General features: G+C 38.0%; 1 protein-coding gene across 4 annotated transcripts in view; it reads left to right on the forward strand.

The window, feature by feature from the left end:
- Positions 1 to 20,931, forward strand: part of LOC131137224 (voltage-dependent calcium channel subunit alpha-2/delta-3-like) — a 98,757-nt gene that overhangs the window by 49,651 nt on the left and 28,175 nt on the right. For 3 of the 4 annotated variants that reach the window (XM_058084914.1, XM_058084910.1, XM_058084912.1), the window contains 16 exons: positions 167 to 245; positions 3,346 to 3,479; positions 5,305 to 5,322; positions 13,447 to 13,518; positions 13,856 to 13,936; positions 14,780 to 14,854; positions 16,262 to 16,345; positions 16,439 to 16,510; positions 17,838 to 17,899; positions 18,002 to 18,069; positions 18,260 to 18,305; positions 18,396 to 18,493; positions 18,561 to 18,654; positions 18,729 to 18,824; positions 20,103 to 20,224; positions 20,745 to 20,822. In XM_058084914.1, the coding sequence (XP_057940897.1) occupies positions 167 to 245; positions 3,346 to 3,479; positions 5,305 to 5,322; positions 13,447 to 13,518; positions 13,856 to 13,936; positions 14,780 to 14,854; positions 16,262 to 16,345; positions 16,439 to 16,510; positions 17,838 to 17,899; positions 18,002 to 18,069; positions 18,260 to 18,305; positions 18,396 to 18,493; positions 18,561 to 18,654; positions 18,729 to 18,824; positions 20,103 to 20,224; positions 20,745 to 20,822 (1,279 nt within the window). The remainder of the gene's footprint in view (positions 1 to 166; positions 246 to 3,345; positions 3,480 to 5,304; positions 5,323 to 13,446; positions 13,519 to 13,855; positions 13,937 to 14,779; positions 14,855 to 16,261; positions 16,346 to 16,438; positions 16,511 to 17,837; positions 17,900 to 18,001; positions 18,070 to 18,259; positions 18,306 to 18,395; positions 18,494 to 18,560; positions 18,655 to 18,728; positions 18,825 to 20,102; positions 20,225 to 20,744; positions 20,823 to 20,931) is intronic. The other variant, XM_058084911.1, reaches the window with a different exon arrangement.

The following is a 20,931-nucleotide window of genomic DNA, read 5'->3' on the forward strand; positions in this document are numbered from 1 at the left end:
GGTGTATCCCAATGACAGCACTGTAAGCTAGCTCATATTAACTAGTTTTCTTGTGTTGTAATGCACAGAAAAGGCATAACTTTGGTTTGACAGATTTATCTTATCCATGTTGGTTCAGTGGGCCCCATCAAGATGACTGACGTATGTTATCTGTTGTTTTTTGCAGGTCCGAATATTCCCGTACCTGATTGGTCGAGAGTCAGCTTTTGCAGATAATCTCAAATGGATGGCATGTGCGAACAAAGGTGGGCTCGACTTCTTGTTTTCATTCATTCATTCATTTTCTACCACTTTTTCCTCACGAGGGTCGCGGGGGGGGGTGGGGGGGTGCTGGAACCAGTACACCCTGGACTGGTCACACATATAGACAAACATCCATTCACACTCACATTCATACCTATGGACAATGTGGAGTCGCTAATTAACCTAGCATGTTTTTGGAATGTGGGAGGAAACCGGAGTACCCGGAGAAAAGCCACGCATGCACGGGGAGAACATGCAAACTCCACACAGAGATGGCCGAGGGTGGAATTGAACCCTGGTCTCCTAGCTGTGAGGTCTGCGCGCTAACCACTAGACATTTATCATTTATGTAGCATTTATCAGATCAATAAATACTGCAGCTCCACACTTTCTATGGTCTATATAACGTTGATAATTTCCTTCGCAATTTCATGTTAGCTCTGTATTCATATTGACTATCTGCGAGTAATTCATTCTTATGAATACATTCGTTCAATCTATTATTGAATAGCTTAATTCAATAATAGTATAATAATAATTTTAGAAAATTGTGGTAATAAGGAAACTGAGGAAACTGAGGTGGGTAGTTTGAAAATTTTTTTGTGTCCGTTTTTAAAATTAGAGCTACTTTAGCTGTTTTGTTGGGAAATTGTCATATATTCATTAGTGCTTTCCTTTTTGTTGTCCTCTTTTTTTAATGAGTGATAGTGAGGTGATAAAAAACTATTCTATTGTATTCTGTGATACAACAGATAATTGGAATCCTCGTCTTACGTTATTATTGGTCTAGACCAGGGGTGGGCAAACTACGGCCCGGGGGCCACATCCGGCCCGCCAAGTGTTTGAATACGGCCCGCCCAATCTTTCAAAAGTATTTAATTTAAACTCAACATACAGCCTGGCATCATGGCCTGAGCCAACCTTTTGAGGGTTGTATCAATTTCGTTGTTTGACATGGTCTGTTGTTTACAAAGTGCTCCTGAAAAAAGAGACACAAGCACATAATAATAATAAAAATTAAAATAATAATTCCTATATTATTATTATAACTATTATGATTATTATATTTATTATATTAATGCTAATTATTATATTAATTATATATAATAGTATTGTTATATTTGCATATTTTACATAATAATAATATAATAATTATTATTTTAATTTTATTTTAATTATTATAATATTTTATTATTTTTAAAATATTTAAATATAAATATAAAATAATAAATAATAATAGCAGATTGCATGACAATTTTACAGATACAATAATACCAGGTGGACTGTTACGTGTAAAATATAGTCTGCCCCCCCCCCCCCCCCCGGACATTTTGTTATATCAATGCGGCCCGCGAGTCAAAAAGTTTGCCCACCCCTGGTCTAGACTCCCCCTGACTTGGGCCCCCTTTGTACAATAAAGGTCACTGCCTGCAAAGATGACCCCAAAATCTATTTCCCCGAGCTGTGATTTTCTCCTTGACTGCTTCATGCCTCACAGTGATGGTGGTAGTTTTTATGGATGGTTGCAACGTGGTGGTCTCGCTCTTCCCTTATTCCGAGTGTCACTATTTGTCCTCTCTCGCTGACTTACTGCTGCCCCGTTACCCTTCCCCGCTCAAATTCTGCCCCCTGCTGAGATAACAGTATGTTTCCTCCCGTGTATGCACATTAGCATAATAATGGCAGCCTTATCGCGATAAGAAATAAGCATCGCATTTGGATGCATTTGGTTTTAATGAAATAGTTTTTTTGCATAACATTTACATACAACTCATGTATTCCCAAAACCCACGCTGGTTTTCCTTTTACTTTTACTGCACGACTCCAGGCAATCATCTAGCAATCACTCTTACGTATACAGTATCCAACTTCATCATGCAGCTATCTAACACCTGCTGTAACTTATTAAAGATCTAATTCCTTACTTTCTGTAAACAAAATAATAGCAATGGTTTTGAGACGCCTCAGTACAGGCTAGCTCGCGAGCTAGGTTAAATAACTGTTAATAGTTATCCTCCCTATCCGTGTGGAAGTGGTAAGTTTTTGGCTATTTAAGTTGAAAGGAAATAACTTGAAGGCTACTGTACTTTGATTTAATTTACTTTAATTTATTCCACCCACGGCCTGCCTCCGGGCACGCCCACTCCACTGTGATTGGTCACAAGCTCAAAGTGCTTCCTTATTATGAACGAACCCCGCTTTCTAATATAGTAGTGGATATAGGAGTTGCTAATAAATGAATAGTGTCTTTTGAGAGCTAATTGTGAAGTGTTTAGGACAGGGGTCTCAAACACACGGCCCGGACACTAGTTTGAGGCCCCCCGCCTTGATATGAAAGTTTAATGTCAGTGCGGCCCGCGCAAGTTTGATATGGATGCTGTATGGTATCATGTACCCAGAAAAGATTATTACGTTTGATTCATGTTCATGTTAAAGGTTAAATAACTGTTAATAGTTATCCTCCCTATCCGTGTGGAAGTGGTAAGTGGTACATACATATATATATATATATATATATATATATATAAATGCATAAAATAAGATAACAATGTTAATATTAGACGTCACACCAACAAATAGGTTGGGAACATTAACACAAAAAGAGATGAGGATGCTGAGGTTCTCATTGAGAGCGACCAGGATGGATAGGATCAGGAAGGAGTACATCCGAGGGAAATTACATGTTAGAGATCTTGGAGATAAAGTCAGAGAGGCCAGACTGAGATGGTTGGGACATGTCCATAGGAGAGATAGTGAATATATTGGTCGAAGGATGTTGTAGACAAGGGTCTCAAACACGCCGCCTTCATATGAAAGTTTAATGTCAGTGCGGCCCGCGCAAGTTTGATATGGATGCTGTATGGTATCATGTACCCAGAAAAAATTATTACGTTATCCTCCCTATCTGTGTGGAAGTGGTAAGTTTTTGGCTATTTATGTTTAAAGGAAATAACTTGAAGGCTAACGTTTAGGTCGCTAGCTCTCTAGTTTTTGCGAGTTAGCATGTGTCTCAAGACCCTGCAGTTGCGCAATATGCTAGACACCGTGTAGCCACACCCTCTTCTATCGGTAATTTACTTATTTCCTTCTGTCTCTTCTCAGGTTACTTCACTCAGATATCCACGCTGGCGGACGTTCAAGAGAATGTGATGGAGTATCTCCATGTCCTAAGTCGTCCCAAGGTGATTGACAGAGAACATGACACAGTTTGGACGGAGGCCTACATTGACAGCACCGTAAGTTGACTACCTCCCACATAATATTCAATTATACACAAATATGTTGGGAAGAATATCAACTTCTATGAGTATAATAAGAGGTACAATTTAAAGGGGACCTATTATGCGAAATTTTCCTATTATGCTAGATCTTACAGAATCTGTACCTATTCCAGTTGTATTTCCTTGGATTTGTGCTTCCTGCCAAAATGGTCTGTTTTAATTTATTCCACCAATGGCCTGATTGGTCTCAAGCTCAAAGTAATAGTAATAATAATAGTAAAGTAATAGTTATCCTCCCTATCCGTGTGGAAGTGGTAGGTTTTTGGCTATTTAAGTTGAAAGGAAAGAACTTGAAGGCTACCGTTTAGGTCGCTAGCTCTCTAGTTTGCGAGTTAGCATGTGTCTCAAGACCCTGCAGTTGCGCAATATGTTGTAAATAAAAAGAGTATAAATGTGACTATAGTCGTGTTTTGTCAAGTCTACAGGGCTCTAATAATGCTTTGTTCATTTTAATCTGAAAAAAAATATTTGTCTACCCACCAACTATATGTGGTTTATTAAGTTTTATTATTTACCGTTGTATTATTATTATTATATTTATTTATTACTGATTGATTGATTTTCTTTATTCTTGATTTGTTTATTTATTTTCATCTTATTTTGTGCAGAAAAATAAAAATTAAGATATTTGAGAACAGTGGAATGTTTTATCAGAGCTTTTATTGTAGAAAATTGGAACCAAAGCACTGAAAATCCTTGCCCAGACCCTAGCTCCAGTGGCCCCCAGGTAAATTGAGTTTGAGACCCCTGGTTTAGGAGCTACCGGCACCTCGTGAGCTACTGGTTGGAGACCAGTTCCCAGTTCCACATGTCCAAAAGGAGTAGGAAGAAGCAAAGCTTATTAAATCCTACCCCTCCATCTGGTACTTTTACAATCAGTAACTGTTACATTTGTTCACTTCCTGCTTTCCATAATACAGTTTAAGGTTTTTATTTTTATTTTTAAATAAAAAAATAATAAAGAAAATTTTTGACAACTGGTTTATGAAAAAAATGAACAGATACCTTTCACAAATTTTTCAACTTAGACAGTGTAAATGTTAAATTAATAAAAAAATAGAAAAAAAAATTGTGAAATTTTGGTAATGGTAAAAATGTAACTGTTACATTTGTTCACTTCCTGCTTTCCATAATACAGTTTAAGGTTTTTATTTTTTTTTAATAAAAAATAATAAAGAAAATTTTTGACAACTGGTTTATGAAAAAAATGAACAGATACCTTTCACAAATTTTTCAACTTAGACAGTGTAAATGTTAAATTAATAAAAAAAATAGAAAAAAAAATTGTGAAATTTTGGTAATGGTAAAAATGTAACTGTAACCCCTGATTTACCGTGTATGAACGCAAAGAACAGGCACCGCTGGAGCTCCTCCAAACCCCGCTCGCCCAAGGAGGAGCACTCATTGTCGGACACACTTTGTCAGAGCTCAGAAACTGCAGAGAATCTTGTCACAACATTGGTAGTGGAAAGCATCGCCGACAGCCACGCCCTTAAGGAAGGGCATCAAAAAGGATGTGACATCAAAAAGGAAGTTTTGCAACACCGTTTGACCCCTTGAGTGTTCAGAGTCAACCCAAACTTCATTCAGGGCTCACTTCCAAATGCACGAACCTCATTATCGACATTCTAACTGCATTTATAGGTCAGAAAAGCGGAAAAGCATAAGTCTTAATCGGAATTTTTTACAAACTCACACAGTTGATTCCTGTCAGTAATTCAACTGTTTTAAAAACATACTGACCTTTCCTTGCTCTTTGTCTTCTATGAACTCGCTATAGCTTCCTCAAGCACAAAAGGTAACTCAACATTGTGATCATGAACATTGGAGATCATTGCTGTGTTTGACGTGATGTGTTGTGTTGAGGCCTGTTTGTGGTCATGGACATGGACATGCATGAAGGCACCGTAGTTACGGAAAACCACTATCATAGTAGTGACACATGGAGTCGTGAATAAATGATTTACTGGCACACTTCTTTCAGCTTTGTTTACGGTGGTCGCCGTGGTTGAGTGTCTGTTTTTTGCATGTTTGCTGAAACATGCAAACACATCTGAACAAATGCAACACAACTGTTGTGTGTCAGTCGTGATGCGGTATCAGATGTGCGCTGTCACGGTATACCATAATCCAGTGGTTCCCAAAAGTTTTTAGACCCTTCAGACTTTTGACCTGAAGCCATGTAACATAAAGCTAATTATGTTAATTAACTTGAAATATTATGGTAATGGTAATGGTTTTATTTCATTTGAACATGCATCAGATTACAATTGAATGCATCCCATAATCAGTTCACATGTACTTTTACAATCAGTAACAGTTACATTTGTTCACTTCCTGCTTTCCATAATACAGTTTAAGGTTTTTTTTAAATTTAAAATATTTTTTTTTTTTTGGTGGCCTAAAACAATTGAGTATCTCTACTAAATCTCTTTTATTTCATTTGAACATGCATCAGATTACAATTGAGTGCATCCCATAATCAGTTCATAGTTCCACATGTCCAAAAGGAGTAGGAAGAAGCAAAGCTTATTAAATCCTACCCCTCCATCTGGTACTTTTACAATCGGTAACTGTTACATTTGTTCACTTCCTGCTTTCCATAATACAGTTTTAATAAGGTTTTTAGTTTTTTTTAATAAAAAAAATAGACAATTTTGATAACTGGTTTATGAAAAAAATGAACAGATACCTTTCACAAATTTTTCAACTTAGACAGCGTAAATGTTAAATTAATAAAAAAAATAGAAAAAAAATTTGTGAAATTTTTCTTCACATCTGATAATGGTAAAAATGTAACTGTTACATTTGTTCACTTCCTGCTTTCCATAATAAAGTTTAAAGTTTTAATTTTTTTTAAATAAAAATTAAAGAAAATTTTTGACAACTGGTTTATGAAAAAAATGAACAGATACCTTTCACAATTTTTTCAACTTAGACAGCGTAAATGTTAAATTAATAAAAAAAATAGAAAAAAAAGTTTAATTTTTCTTCACATCTGGTAATGGCAAAAATGCAACTGTTACATTTGTTCACTTCCTGCTTTCCATAATAAAGTTTAAGGTTTTAATTGTTTTTAAATAAAAAATAAAGAAAATTTTTGACAACTGGTTTATGAAAAAAATGAACAGATACCTTTCACAAATTTTTCAACTTAGACAGCGTAAATGTTAAATCAATAAAAAAAATAGAAAAAAAAAATTGTGAAATTTTTCTTCACATCTGGTAATGGTAAAAATGTAACTGTTACATTTGTTCACTTCCTGCTTTCCATAATATACCTTTTGTTGCGTTGTTTTATTGCTTCATTGTACGTTTTATGCTTTCTTTGTAGCACTTTGAGATTTCTGTAATGTAAAGTGCAATATAAATAAAATGTATTATTATTATTATTGAAAAATAGATAAGTTATCATCCTACATATCGTTTATTCCACTCTGATGTGAATCGATTTAATTTGAATTTACTTAGTTTAAACTTTTTTGTCCACTCATTATAGTCTGCATATTATTTTCATACCAAATTATCAATCATGACAAAGCAGTATCTGCCCAAGTGTTTGCTTTGGTAAATATGACATAGTACTTTGTACTGCATGTGCATGTATGGTAATTAGCATACCCCTGGGGGTACGCGTAGCCCACTTTGGGAACCACTGCCATAATCGACCATATTGAATCATCCTTTTTGTGTTTTTCTGTGTGTTTTTTGGTGTGAAAAAAAGCCTATCTGTGGTATTGGTCTCGCTCGGATTCCCCAGTATCATTTTGTATTGTTGTGGTTTGAATGGAAATTCAGCAGCCAATAATGACCAGTGGGGATGATCTGCTCTGATGCTTTGCTTTTTTTTTTTCTCTCTCTCTCTCTATAAATGGTTTTCAGTGTTTTATTTCATTATACAATCACACAATCCCTATGCAGACTGGTCTTATTGTTAGAGTGATATCCCCAAGCTTATTGACACCAAGCCGATTGGCAGAAATCAGAAAAAGATACAGTGTCACATTGTCAAGCAATTTGGATGCAGTCACCATGAATAGGAATGAAGCCGTACACGCACGTGGAAATACAGAATGGCAAATAAATTGTCTTTAATCATGGTTCCACCTTTCTTCTACCATTGCATTGTATTTTCATAGTTCTTTTACTCTCCTCTTTTATTCCTGTCCTCCTTCTCCTTCTTACCGCCGATCCTAAGCATCTTCATCCATCATTTTCTGCCTCATTTCACTTTGTTTCCCACCCTGCTGGTGGAAGCCATGTTGGAGTTAAGGCTTAATGGGAGTGAGATTCAAGACTTTTAAGAGAATGAACGAAAGTTAGAGATGGCGGTGGATGATGTAGAATAGTATAGAGTTTTTTTCACATAAGTTCAAGGACGAGGATTTATAATAAAGCAATAGAAGCAATAAACGGGACCTGGGGAAGCAATACCCGAATTTTATACACACCGGTAGTCACGCAAAACACATTACACGTTACAGATGCCGCAGAAAAATGCTAAAACTTGAGAGACATCTGGAATCAACCACTTTTCTTGAGAAACTTTTGCATCAAATGCATCACATAATCAGTTCCCAGTTCCACATGTCCAAAAGGAGTAGGAAGAAGCAAAGCTTATTAAATCCTACCCCTCCATCTGGTACTTTTACAATCAGTAACTGTTACATTTGTTCACTTCCTGCTTTCCATAATACAGTTTAAGGTTTTTTTTTTTTAATAAAAAAATAACAAATAACAAATTTTGACAACTGGTTTATGAAAAAAATTAACAAATACCTTTCACAAATTTTTCAACTTAGACAGCATAAATGTTAAATTAATAAAAAAATAGAAAAAAAAATTTGTGAAATTTTGGTAATGGTAAAAATGTAACTGTTACATTTGTTCACTTCCTGCTTTCCATAATACAGTTTAAGGTTTTTATTTTTTTTTAAATAAAAAAATAACAACAAATAACAACAAATTTTGACAACTGGTTTATGAAAAAAATTAACAAATACCTTTCACAAATTTTTCAACTTAGACAACGTAAATGTTAAATTAATAAAAAAATAGAAAAAAAAATTGTGAAATTTTGGTAATGGTAGAAATGTAACTGTTACATTTGTTCACTTCCTGCTTTCCATAATATACCTTTTGTTGTGTTGTTTTAGTGCTTCATTGTAGGTTTTATGCTTTCTTAGCACTTTGAGATTTCTGTAATGTAAAGTGCAATATAAATAAAATGTATTATTATTATTATTGAAAAATAGATAAGTTATCATCCTACATATCGTTTATTCCACTCTGATGTGAATCGATTTAATTTGACAAGGATAAACGGGACCTGGGGAAGTTTTTTTACACACTGGTAGTCACGCAAAACACATTACACGTTACAGATGCCGTAGAAAAATGCTAAAACTTGAGAGACATCTGGAATCAACCACTTTTCTTGAGAAACTTCAGACTGTCCAGTCTCCGCTTCTGAATCAGATTTGTCATCCAATTTTAAAAAGATAAAGATAGATAGATAGACTTCCTTTATTGTCATTGCACAAAAACACAGTAGTGAAATTGCCAACGAAATGTCGTTGCCTGGCTCCCATATAACAGACACAAAAGAAGATAAGTAATAATAAATAATAACAATAATAATAATGTGGAGAATAAATAGACACCAAATATGAACAACATAATGTAAAGTGCAGCGTGAACAGTAAATTGCCCAAATAATTTAAATAATTTAAATAAATAATAATAATGTAAGTAAGGTAGAGGGGCTTATTTGGCATTCAGCAGTCTGATGGCCAGGGGGAAGTAGCTGTCTCTGAACCTGGTCGTCCTACAGCGGATGCTGCAGAGCCTTCTCCCCGATGCCAGGCGAGAGAACAGTCCATGCTGGGGGTGTGTGGGGTCAGAGCAGATCCGATGGGCTCTAGATACACACCGGCTGTTTGCTATTTCCCTAATGGGGGGGAGCTGGGTCCCGATGATCTTCTCCGCTGTCCTCACCACTCTCTGCAGTAACGTCCAGTCCGAGGCCTTGCAGCTCCCAGACCAGACGGAGATGCAGTTGGTCAGCAGGCTCTCGATGGTCCCTCTGTAGAAGGTGGTAAGGATAGGAGGGGAGAGGGAGGCTCTTTTCATCCGCCGCAGGAAGTGCAGTCGCTGCTGTGCCTTCTTCGCCAGAGCGGAGGTGTGGAGTGACCAGCCGAGGTTGTCTGTGATATGCACCCCCAAGTACTTGGTTGTGTTCACAACTTCCACGGCTGTGTCGTTGATGCTGAGTGAATCGTCGTTTATCAACGCTTATAAACTTTTCGGCACAAAGCGGAAGTCGGCAGTTTGACCAACCACGGCAGAGTGGGCGTGCCTGGAGGCGGGCCGTGGGCGGAGTACATTAAAACAGACCGTTTTCGGGAAACCACGAAATCCAAAGAAATACAGGTGAATAGGTGCAGATTCTGGAAGAACTAGAAAGCTTTCTGTGCTGGTTATTGTGTGTAGCTGCTCTATAGGAGTCCACAACTGAATACAAAGGGACGAAAAATTATCATAATAGGTTCCCTTTAGGCGGCACGGCGGCCTAGTGGTTAGAGCGCAGACCTCACAGCTAGGAGACCTGGGTTCAATTCCACCCTCGGCAATCTCTGTGTGGAGTTTGCATGTTCTCCCCGTGCATGCGTGGGTTTTCTCCGGCTACTCCGGTTTCCTCCCACATTCCAAAAACATGCTAGGTTAATTAGCGACTCCAAATTGTCATAGGTATGAATGTGAGTGTGAATGGTTGTTTGTCTATATGTGCCCTGTGATTGGCTGGCCAGGGTGTACCCCGCCTCTCGCCCGAAGACAGCTGGGATAGGCTCCAGCACCCCCCGCCACCCTCGTGAGGAAAAAGCGGTAGACAATGAATGAATGAATGAGGTTCCCTTTAACATAGCTCAGTTGGTAGTGTGGTCGACTAAATGGTTTTACACCCGACTCCCCCCGACTCTTTCTTTATTTGCGCAATTTTTGTCAGAATTAGCAAGCTAACTATTTGATGAAAATGTTGAACTGCACATTTTGACTTCAGTCATGATCAGGTTTTATGTGTCTGATGCTGAAAATATTGCATTTTATTCCATTCAAAAAATGTCCGAGATGCCAGATGCAGCCATCAAAAGATACTACAACTGATCTAGTTAAATCTGTGTCCTTGAAGATGTGTCCTTGACAAACTAAACATAGGTTAGGTGTGTGTGTCCACGTCTTGTCTTGGATTGTGTTGTGTTGTCAAGGGAACAAAACCTCTCACCCGAGTGAAAATACTTGACGAGAAAACAATATCAATATTGATCGGGCCTGGAGCAGATTCTGTATAATAGGTCAAGATGAAGAAATTTGGCATCATGGAGCTGGGGGGTGATTAGGTTTGAAATGGTAGTTTTATTTATTTTTTTTGGGTGGCCTAAAACAATTGAGTATCTCTACTAAATCTCTTTTATTTCATTTGAACATGCATCAGATTACAATTGCGTGCATCCCATAATCAGTTCCCAGTTCCACATGTCCAAAAGGAGTAGGAAGAAGCAAAGCTTATTAAATCCTACCCCTCCATCTGGTGCTTTTACAATCAGTAACTGTTACATTTGTTCACTTCCTGCTTTCCATCATACAGTTTCAGGTTTTAATTTTTTTTAAAATAAAAATTAAAGAAAATTTTTGACAACTGGTTTATGAAAAAAATGAACAGATACCATTCACAAATTTTTCAACTTAGACAGCGTAAATGTTAAATTAATAAAAAAATAGAAAAAAAATTTTGTGAAATTTTTCTTCACATCTGGTAATGGTAAAAATGTAACTGTTACATTTGTTCACTTCCTGCTTTCCATAGTAAAGTTTAAGGTTTTCATTTTTTTTAAATAAAAAATAAAGACAATTTTTAACAACTGGTTTATGAAAAAAATGAACAGATGCCTTTCACAAATTTTTCAACTTAGACAGCGTAAATGTTAAATTAATAAAAAAAATAGAAAAAAAAATTGTGAAATTTTTCTTCACATCTGGTAATGGTAAAAATGTAACTGTTACATTTGTACACTTCCTGCTTTCCATAGTAAAGTTCAAGGTTTTCATTTTTTTTAAATAAAAAATAAAGACAATTTTTGACAACTGGTTTATGAAAAAAATGAACAGATGCCTTTCACAAATTTTTCAACTTAGACAGCGAAATGTTAAATTAATAAAAAAAATATTTTTATATATTTCATAGCAATGTTGACTTTTAAGTATGTTGGTTGAATTTCTCCATACAGCTACTTCGTTTTTTTTTTTTACAGTGTTTACACTTTGACAAGACTAAAATCTACAAAGTATTAGCATTCGGCACAATATGGCAGCCAGTGGCTGCAATACTGACAACCGTTAATGAGCATACGCATTTACTCCGAGTCCCGTGTTTACAGACGGTCCAATCTACCCGAGTTGTTATTTTTATTTTTGGATGAGCGTTGTCATGTCTCCCCCCCCCCCCCCCCACCGTCCTTTGATCGATCCCCATTTCCCAGCAGCAAGGCCGGTCCATTGTTACAGCACCAGTACTTAGATGCACTTTGTTCTCCTTTTGATGTCCAAGTACGGTCCTCAATTGCTTTTACTAGCTGACAAAACCCAGGTCACCACTTCGCTTTTCCTCGGTGTCTGACGAGGATTGGATTGGATGCCGGCAGTTTTTCTGTCATCATCTGTTATTATCGAAGGTGAAATAGAGTTTTGAGATGTAGCTTCAGTGAAAAGACAGAACTCTGCAGGGACGTTTCCGTCGGTGCTTTTTCTAGTACCTGTTTAGAAGTGTGCAAAATGTAAACCACGTAGGACTGGGGTCTCAAAGTCAATTTACTTGGGGGCCACTGGAGCTAGGGTCTGTGATTGGCTGGCGACCAGTCTAGGGTGTACCCCGCCTTACGCCCGAAGACAGCTGGGATAGGCTCCAGCACCCCCCGCGACCCTCGTGAGGAAAAGCGGTAGAAAATGAATGAATGAATGAAGTATGGGAAGGCTGCACGGTGGTCTAGTGGTTAGCGCGCAGACCTCACAGCTAGGAGACCAGGGTTCAATTCTTTGTGGAGTTTGCATGTTTCCCCCCCGGGTTTCCCACATTCCAAAAGCATGCTAGGTTAATTGGTGACTCCAAATTGTCCATAGGTATGAATGTGAGTGTGAATGGTTGTTTGTCTATATGTGCCCTGTGATTGGCTGGCGACCAGTCCCGCCTCTCGCCCAAAAACAGCCCAGTAGAAACAGTAGAAAAATGAATGAATGTTACTCTGTATAGGCCAAATGACTCGAATTCAAGGGCCAAAAAAAAAAACTGATCGGTACATTGCAACCATCCATGCAGCAAACATTGTAAATAATGTGGATAGAGTGTTTATGTTTGATTTCTTGGTGGAACCATATACCAGATTGTGATGCAAACTCCACAACAAAACAATGTCAAGCCTTCAAATTATTCCAGCAGTCCTGAGAGAGCCGAGATACCCAGATGCTAACTAACCTTTGGATAAGCTTTATTCTGCAGGAGATCAAAGATGTACCGCGATTGAACATATTTAAGTCAAATAATGAACATGAATAAAACATGCAATATAAGTTTAGAGACGCTTCATTATGACTCGGGGTCTTCTGCACAATTACTCTCTGGTCAGTTATGTAAGGAACCAGCGATGCTGTTTGGTCTAGAGACGGTACCACAGAGGAAAAGACAGGAGGCAGAACTGGAAAGAGCAGAGATGAGGACAGTGAGGTTCTCAATGGGAGTGACCAGGATGGATAGGATCAGGAATGAGTACATCAGAGGGACATTACATGACAGGCAACTCTGCTGATTATGTTGCATTATCGGTTTCCTTCTTTCGCCTCCCTCATTTGATCACTCGATATTTGTCAACAGCTGGACGACGGTCAAGGTCCAGTTCTGATGACCACTGTGGCAATGCCCGTGTTCAGCACCAAGAACGAGACCGTAAGTACCGAAAACGTTCTCCGAGCAGTTGCCGACTGTCATCAACGCTTTCCTTGGCAAACTATTTCGGAAACGGATCCCAGCGAGAGAGAGATTGTGTTTTTGACTGATCTGCCAAAACCGTGTATTAAAACCATGAATATTTAACGCTGCAACATTTATTCATAAATATTTATTCATTTCAGATTGCAAAGGTGGCATTATTATCCTTATCCATTGCTTTATTTATGTTCAGATTAAGATCCGTTCAAAATCGCTCATCTTCAGTTCCAAATAAAGTCTTATGTTGTCTACCTAACGTTTGAAATACTGCTTAAGTATGTGTTGTGTTTTATAGAGGAACCATGGTATTTTACTCGGCGTTGTCGGGACGGATGTTCCTGTCTCAGAGCTGCTCAAGACTATTCCGAAATATAAGGTATAAGATATTCATATTTTTCCAAATCCTTAAAGTCATTATACATATTTTGTTCTATCTACTACAGAGGACATGGACACAGTCATTGAATATCAAATCATGTAGCAGATGAATTAGGATTAGGATTAATCCAGTAATTAATCCAGTAATTCACTAAATTATACAGTTTACCACACAAAACTGTAGTAAGACTGGCGATGTTGTTTGGTCTAGAGACGGTACCACTGAGGAAAAGCAGAACTGGAAAGAGCAGAGATGAGGATGGTGAGGTTCTCAATGGGAGTGACCAGGATGGATAGGATCACAGGGACATTACATATTAGAGGCATTGGAGATAAATTCAGAGAGGCCAGACTGAGATGTCCAATAGTCTACTATTTTGTTTGGTGTTTTGTTCAACAAAATATCATTTTTGTGTAAGCAGAGGTTTTGAACTTGTTCCTGTTTTAGTGTACTTGATATTCTGACCCATGAATGCACAATTAAGGTAATGGTTTTATTTCATTTGAACATGCATCAGATTACAATTGCGTGAATCCCACTTTTACACTTTTACAATCAGTAACTGTTACATTTGTTCACTTCCTGCTTTCCATAATACAGTTTAAGTTTTTTTGTGTGTTTTTTGACCATACAATGACATAATAGGTACCATACTTAGTGCAAATATAGTGATATTTTTTCATTCATAAATTCATCCTTGTATTTAGCAAACATCAACTGCTTGTATTGTTTCTTGAATTGGCTCATCGTTGTGCATTGTTTGATTTCCTTACTCAATGATATACTGAGCTTGTCTGTAATGAATCTGTTTTCTTTTTCTATTTGTATGTATTTTCCTAGTTGGGGATTCATGGCTATGCTTTTGCAATCACCAACAATGGCTACATTCTCACCCACCCAGATCTGCGCCCACTTGTGAGTATTTACTTTAGTGCCATCAGGTATTGGCTTCGGCATTGTGACACGACCCCAGTATGCAAAGAACAGGAGACTTAAGTGCAGATAAAAAGTCTATTTTAACAGAAATGGTTGATATACAGCAGTAGGTTGGGTTGAATGCAACAACAAACTAGGGTGCAAGCACCTGAACTAAATAGGAGGGGAACACAAATAGCAACAGGTGTGCGTGAAAAGGGAAAAGCAAAGCTAGAAGTCAAAACCCAGGGCAAACAGGAAATGCTATCAAAACAAAAGCATAAAACAGGAAGCAAGGCATAGAAGCGGAAACCAACTAAACTGTCACACAAGCTAGCTTGAGGATCGTGACCAGGACAAACAGGAAATGCTACCAAAACAAACGCACAAAACAGCAACCAAAGCATAGAAGCGGAAACCATCTAAACTGTCACACATGCTAGCTCGAGAATCGTGACCAGGGCAAACAGGAAATGCTACCAAAATAAAAGCATAAAACAGGAACCAAGGCATAGAAGCGGAAACCATCTAAACTGTCACACAAGCTAGCTCGAGGATCGTGACCAGGGCAAATAGGAAATGCTACCAAAATAAAAGCATAAAACAGGAACCAAGGCATAGAAGCGGAAACCATCTAAACTGTCACACAAGCTAGCTCGAGGATCGTGACCAGGGCAAATAGGAAATGCTACCAAAACAAAAGCATAAAACAGGAAGCAACGGCATAGAAGCGGAAACCAACTAAACTGTCACACAAGCTCGCTCGAGGATCGTGACCAGGGCAAACAGGAAATGCTACCAAAATAAAAGTATAAAACAGGAACCAAGGCATAGAAGCGGAAACCAACTAAACTGTCACACAAGCGAGCTTAAAGGTCGTGACAGAAAGCTCACAAGGTAATTTTGGACCTTATTATTGTGGCCGCAGACCTAAAGTGCAGACAATACGACTGTACTGATACATTATACTGATACATTGTACTGATATTCACTCTTACAGACAAGGAAGATTCAAATTGGATGTTATAGTTGAATGAGTACAATGCAGTGAAAATGGAGGGCTGGGACGATGAAAGATGATGAGGAGGAGAGGAGATAAGAGGCAGTGAGAGAATGACAGATGGTTTATTAGTGGACTAATTAAAACAATAATGAGCGTGGAACGTCCAGTTTGGGCTGCAAACTAAAGTGAGCTTTGAGTTTTGGCCCCCTCCCCTGTGCCAGACTGAAAGAACATGGGTCAAAGTTCATTCTATTCTAGCAATTCTATATTTTTTCCAACATATCATATATTGTATCCTGTCTCAATGTCTTCAATGTATATTTTTCCAACATATCATATATTATATCCTGTCTCAATGTCTTCAATATACTTTTTTTCAATGTGTGTGTTTACTGCCTGGCTAGTACGGTGATGGAAAAAAGCGAAGGAAGCCAAACTACAGCAGTGTGGATCTCTCCGAGGTAGAATGGGAGGACAAGGACGACACGGTGAGACGTTTACACTTTATTACTTTATTACAACACCTTAATAAAAGCCATATTTTTTTTACACACGGAATGCAAAATCTTTGTGCTTTTTAGCTGAGAAATGCCATGGTCAACAGGAAGACGGGGACCTTCTCAATGGAGGTGAAGAAGAGTGTGGACAAAGGGGTGAGCAATGTACATTTTAATAAAAAAATGCACAAAAAAGGTCTGATTTGGTGTTCCAAAGGCAATACTCGGTCTGCCAAGAGGTTATACAGTGATGTACAACATTGACTGGGGAATTTGTGTCTGATTTGGTTTGGTCCGCATGCACAAGTGTGTCTGCCTCAGTGTGTGAGCCCCTTATCTCCAACATGCACATGTTGCTGAATACAAGAGAGACAGCAGCCCAGAGAAGCCAGTGTGTGTGTGTGTGTGTGTGTGTGTGTTGTGTGTGTTCACTTTGCACTTTTAAACCTTTGCAAAGAACATTATACTTTACCCTGATTAATAAGTGTTCAATATGGAAATGTGTACACTGAAACACACAAACTCTCATGCATATTCACAATTATTTATGCAAAAAAAGTCACATCATAAGCTTGTAGAATTTACATGATAAGCAGCCACCGTGAGCAAATACTCCTATCACCAGCAGATGGAGCAATAGTGCAGCAAATCCGACCCCACTACTCCATGTGTGATGTTGATGAGTTGGTGTTATGACAACATATATGGTAATATGGTAATGGTTTTATTTCATTTGAACATGCATCAGATTACAATTGAATGCATCACATAATCAGTTCCCAGTTCCACATATCCAAAAGGAGTAGGAAGAAGCAAAGCTTATTAAATCCTACCCCTCCATCTGGTACTTTTACAATCAGTAACTGTTACATTTGTTCACCTCCTGGTTTCCTAATATAATTTAAGTTTTTTAATTATTTTTATTATTATTATTATTTTTAATTTTAATTATTATTTTTTAAATTTAATTGTTTGTTTTTATTTTGGTATGGATCAGATTACAATTGAGTGCATCCCATAATCTGTTGTTCACTTCCTGCTTTCCATAATACAATTTAAGATTATTATTATTATTTTTTTTTATAATGTACCTCGTACCGAACTGTTACATTTGTTCACCTCCTGTTTTCCTAATATAATTTAAGTTTTTTATTTATTATTTTTTATTATTTTTTTTTTTTTATTATTATTTTTTTATTTTATTTTTTGTTTTTATTTTGGTATGGATCAGATTACAATTGAATGCATCCCATAATCAGTTCCCAGTTCCACATGTCCAAAAGGAGTAGGAAGAAGCAAAGCTTATTAAATCCTACCCCTCCATCTGGTACTTTTACAATCGGTAACTGTTACATTTGTTCACTTCCTGCTTTCCATAATACAGTTTAAGTTTTTTATTTTTTTTATTTTTATTTTTTAAATAATGTACCTCGTACCGAAGTATATACATCGGTATATACATAAATTTCCACTTTTGTTACAGCGACGTGTGCTGGTGTTGCAAAATGATTACTACTACACAGACATCAAGGGTACTCCTTTCAGGTAGAACAAATTTATATATTTATTTGTGCACATAAAAAAGAACCAAGCGTCTGCTTGTTTTCATGCTTTTCACATTAAAGACTTTGTTGTTTTTATTGTTAGCCTCGGCGTAGCTCTATCAAGAGGCCACGGCATGTTCTTCATCAGAGGGAATGTGACTGTGGAAGAAGGTATAGTGTTCTTTTTCTCCCACCACCCAGCCTAATATTATTCACGTCATTGTGGTCTGTGTGTTAGTCCAAACTTATCCATCATCTTGAGCGGTCCGAAAACCACCTTCCTGATGCTGATGTCTTTAAAATAAGTTAATAGCTATTCCTATGTTACTGTGAATTGATGATTATTTATTATTACTACTAGGTCTTCATGACTTAGAGCATCCTGATGTAGCGCTTGCAGATGAATGGTATGAGAATTTTCTTTGTTGTCGTTTTTATGTGCATCGACATCACTTCAACGCCACAATTAATTAATTCGACATCCTTCTATACAACAGGACGTACTGCAACACCGACGAGCACCCGGAGCACCGCTACTTGGCCCAAATTGAGGCTATCAAACTACACCTAAGTGGACATGAGCCCCAATTACAATGTTCGTATTCGTCATCAACAATCGGCAATTGTGGTCTTCGGTTCTTAACATAAGTCATGTGTTTTAGGTGACAAGGAGTTAATTCGGGAAGTCCTTTTCGATGCAGTGGTAACCGCCCCTTTGGAGGCCTACTGGACCAGCCTGGTGCTCAATAAGTCTGAGTATGTCAATCATACATTTGATATTTTATTACCTTGGTATTATTTCAGACAGTTTCAAACTACTTGAAACACAGGAACTCTGACAAAGGGGTTGAGATTGCCTATCTGGGTACAAGAACTGGCCTTTCCAGAATCAACCTGTTTGTCGTACCCGATGAGCTTACAAACCAGTAAGTATTTTTTCCATATCTTTTATTTTTACATGTTTACATGAGGAGTTTTTGCTCTTTCCGAATGGAATCTTTCCGAATGACTTTTACGAAAACAATGGTATACATTCATTCTTATCCTCACGAGGGTCACGGGGGTGCTGGAGCCTATCCCAGCTGTCTTTGGCCAGCCAATCACAGGGCACATATAGACAAACAACCATTCACACTCACATTCATACTTATGGACAATTTGTCACCAATTACCCTAAGCATGTTTTTGGAATGTGGGGGAAATCGGAGTACCTGGAGAAAACCCACGAGAACATGCCCACTACACACAGAGATGCCGGAAGGTGGAATCGAACTTTGGTCTCCTAGCTAATTTTAGTTACCCTATTCAACCAATGACAGTGCTAAAATAAACACATTTGAATATAATATACTGCTGTTTTACAAACAACAAGGTTTTTTGGGAGAACTGGAGGTTCTTAATGGGAGTGACCAGGATAGATAGGATCAGGAACGAGCACATCATAAGGACATTACATGTTAGAAGCCTTGGAGATAAAGTCAAAGAGGCCAGATTGAGATGGTTGGGACATTTCCAGAGGAGAGATAGTGAATATTTTGGTAGAAGGATGCTGCCAGGTAGGAGGCGTAGAGGAAGACCAAAGAGGAGGTTTGGGGATGTAATGAAGGAGGACATGGAAGACAGGGTTGAATGGAGGAGATTGCTGTGGCGACCCCTAAAGCAGGGGTCTCAAACTCAATTTACCCGGAGGCCACTGGAGCTCGGGTCTGTGCAAGGCTGGGCCGCATCAGGTTTTCCAAAAAAAAACAAAAAAAAACGCATTTATTAAAAACAGAAAAATATACGACTATAGTCACATTTATACTTGAGACACATGCTAACTCGCAAACTAGAGAACCAGCGACCTAAACGGTAGCCTTCAAGTTATTTCCTTTCAACTTAAATAGCCAAAAACGTACCACTTCCACACGGATAGGGAGGATAACTATTAACAGTTATTTAACCTTTAACATGAACATTAATCAAACGTAATAATCTTTTCTGGGTACATGATACCATACAGCATCCATATCAAACTTGCGCGGGCCGCACTAACATTAAACTTTCATATCAAGATACTGCTGTTTTACTACAATAATACACATAGTTAAATTAATGTAATTAATACAGTCTTAATTTACTTATATAGAATCAGTTTATCATTAGACTGCAGGTTGTAGCCTGTGTTTGTTTGAATCATCGCTGTTGTTTCTGTCTGTCTCAAGAGACTTCCTGACAGCTGAAGACAAAGAGGGGGTGTTCAATGCCGATCACTTCCCCCTGTGGTACAAAAGGGCAGCCGAACAAGTTCCTGGCACATTTGTCTACTCCCTGCCTTTCAACACAGGTTGGTTGATGACAGCGTAGTCGTTTTTGTCTGCAAAGTTCACTTCTAATAAAACCGATGCTTGCCACAACATCTCATCATCTCACGGATCTAATTCCATGCCGTGTTCTTGTTCAATTGTTCTTGGTTGGAATCAGTATTGGAGGAGGTCCAGTGTTAGGAAGAGGTCCAGTCTTTTCCATAATGACTGGGCCAGAACACACACACACATACACACACACATACACACACTACACAAGTTAAACTAAGGTTTTAAATGTTTTTTTCCTCCGAAGAAGGAAGTTGTTCTCATCTGTCCACAGCCTTGGGCTTTCCATTAGTCTCGGCTAATACAAGTGATCTGAAAGCATCTTCTTTACTGGCGGAGACTTGACTTGGATGCACTCACTCATGGCAAAAAAATGAATATTAATCTTTGGTGGTTTATGACTCACCTGTGGTCAGTTCTGAACTAATACAAGGAATTTTGATATGAATAATGAGTAGCATTATTCAAGCTCCGTGTGTTGTGTGCTTGCAGGATCAGAAAACAAGAGTGTCGTATTAGCCAGCACGGCCATTCAGATCCTGGATGAGAGGAAGTCACCCATAGCTGCGGGTAAGTAGAGGGTGTCTGCTTCCATTTCTCCCACGCACGCTTACATTGACAGCAGCTACAGTATTCTCCTCTTAGTACCACTGTGCAAGGCATTGTTTCCTTGCTCCGC

The sequence above is a fragment of the Doryrhamphus excisus genome, chromosome 10 (genome assembly GCF_030265055.1).
Source record: "Doryrhamphus excisus isolate RoL2022-K1 chromosome 10, RoL_Dexc_1.0, whole genome shotgun sequence".
In the NCBI taxonomy this organism is placed as follows: Eukaryota; Metazoa; Chordata; class Actinopteri; order Syngnathiformes; family Syngnathidae; genus Doryrhamphus; species Doryrhamphus excisus.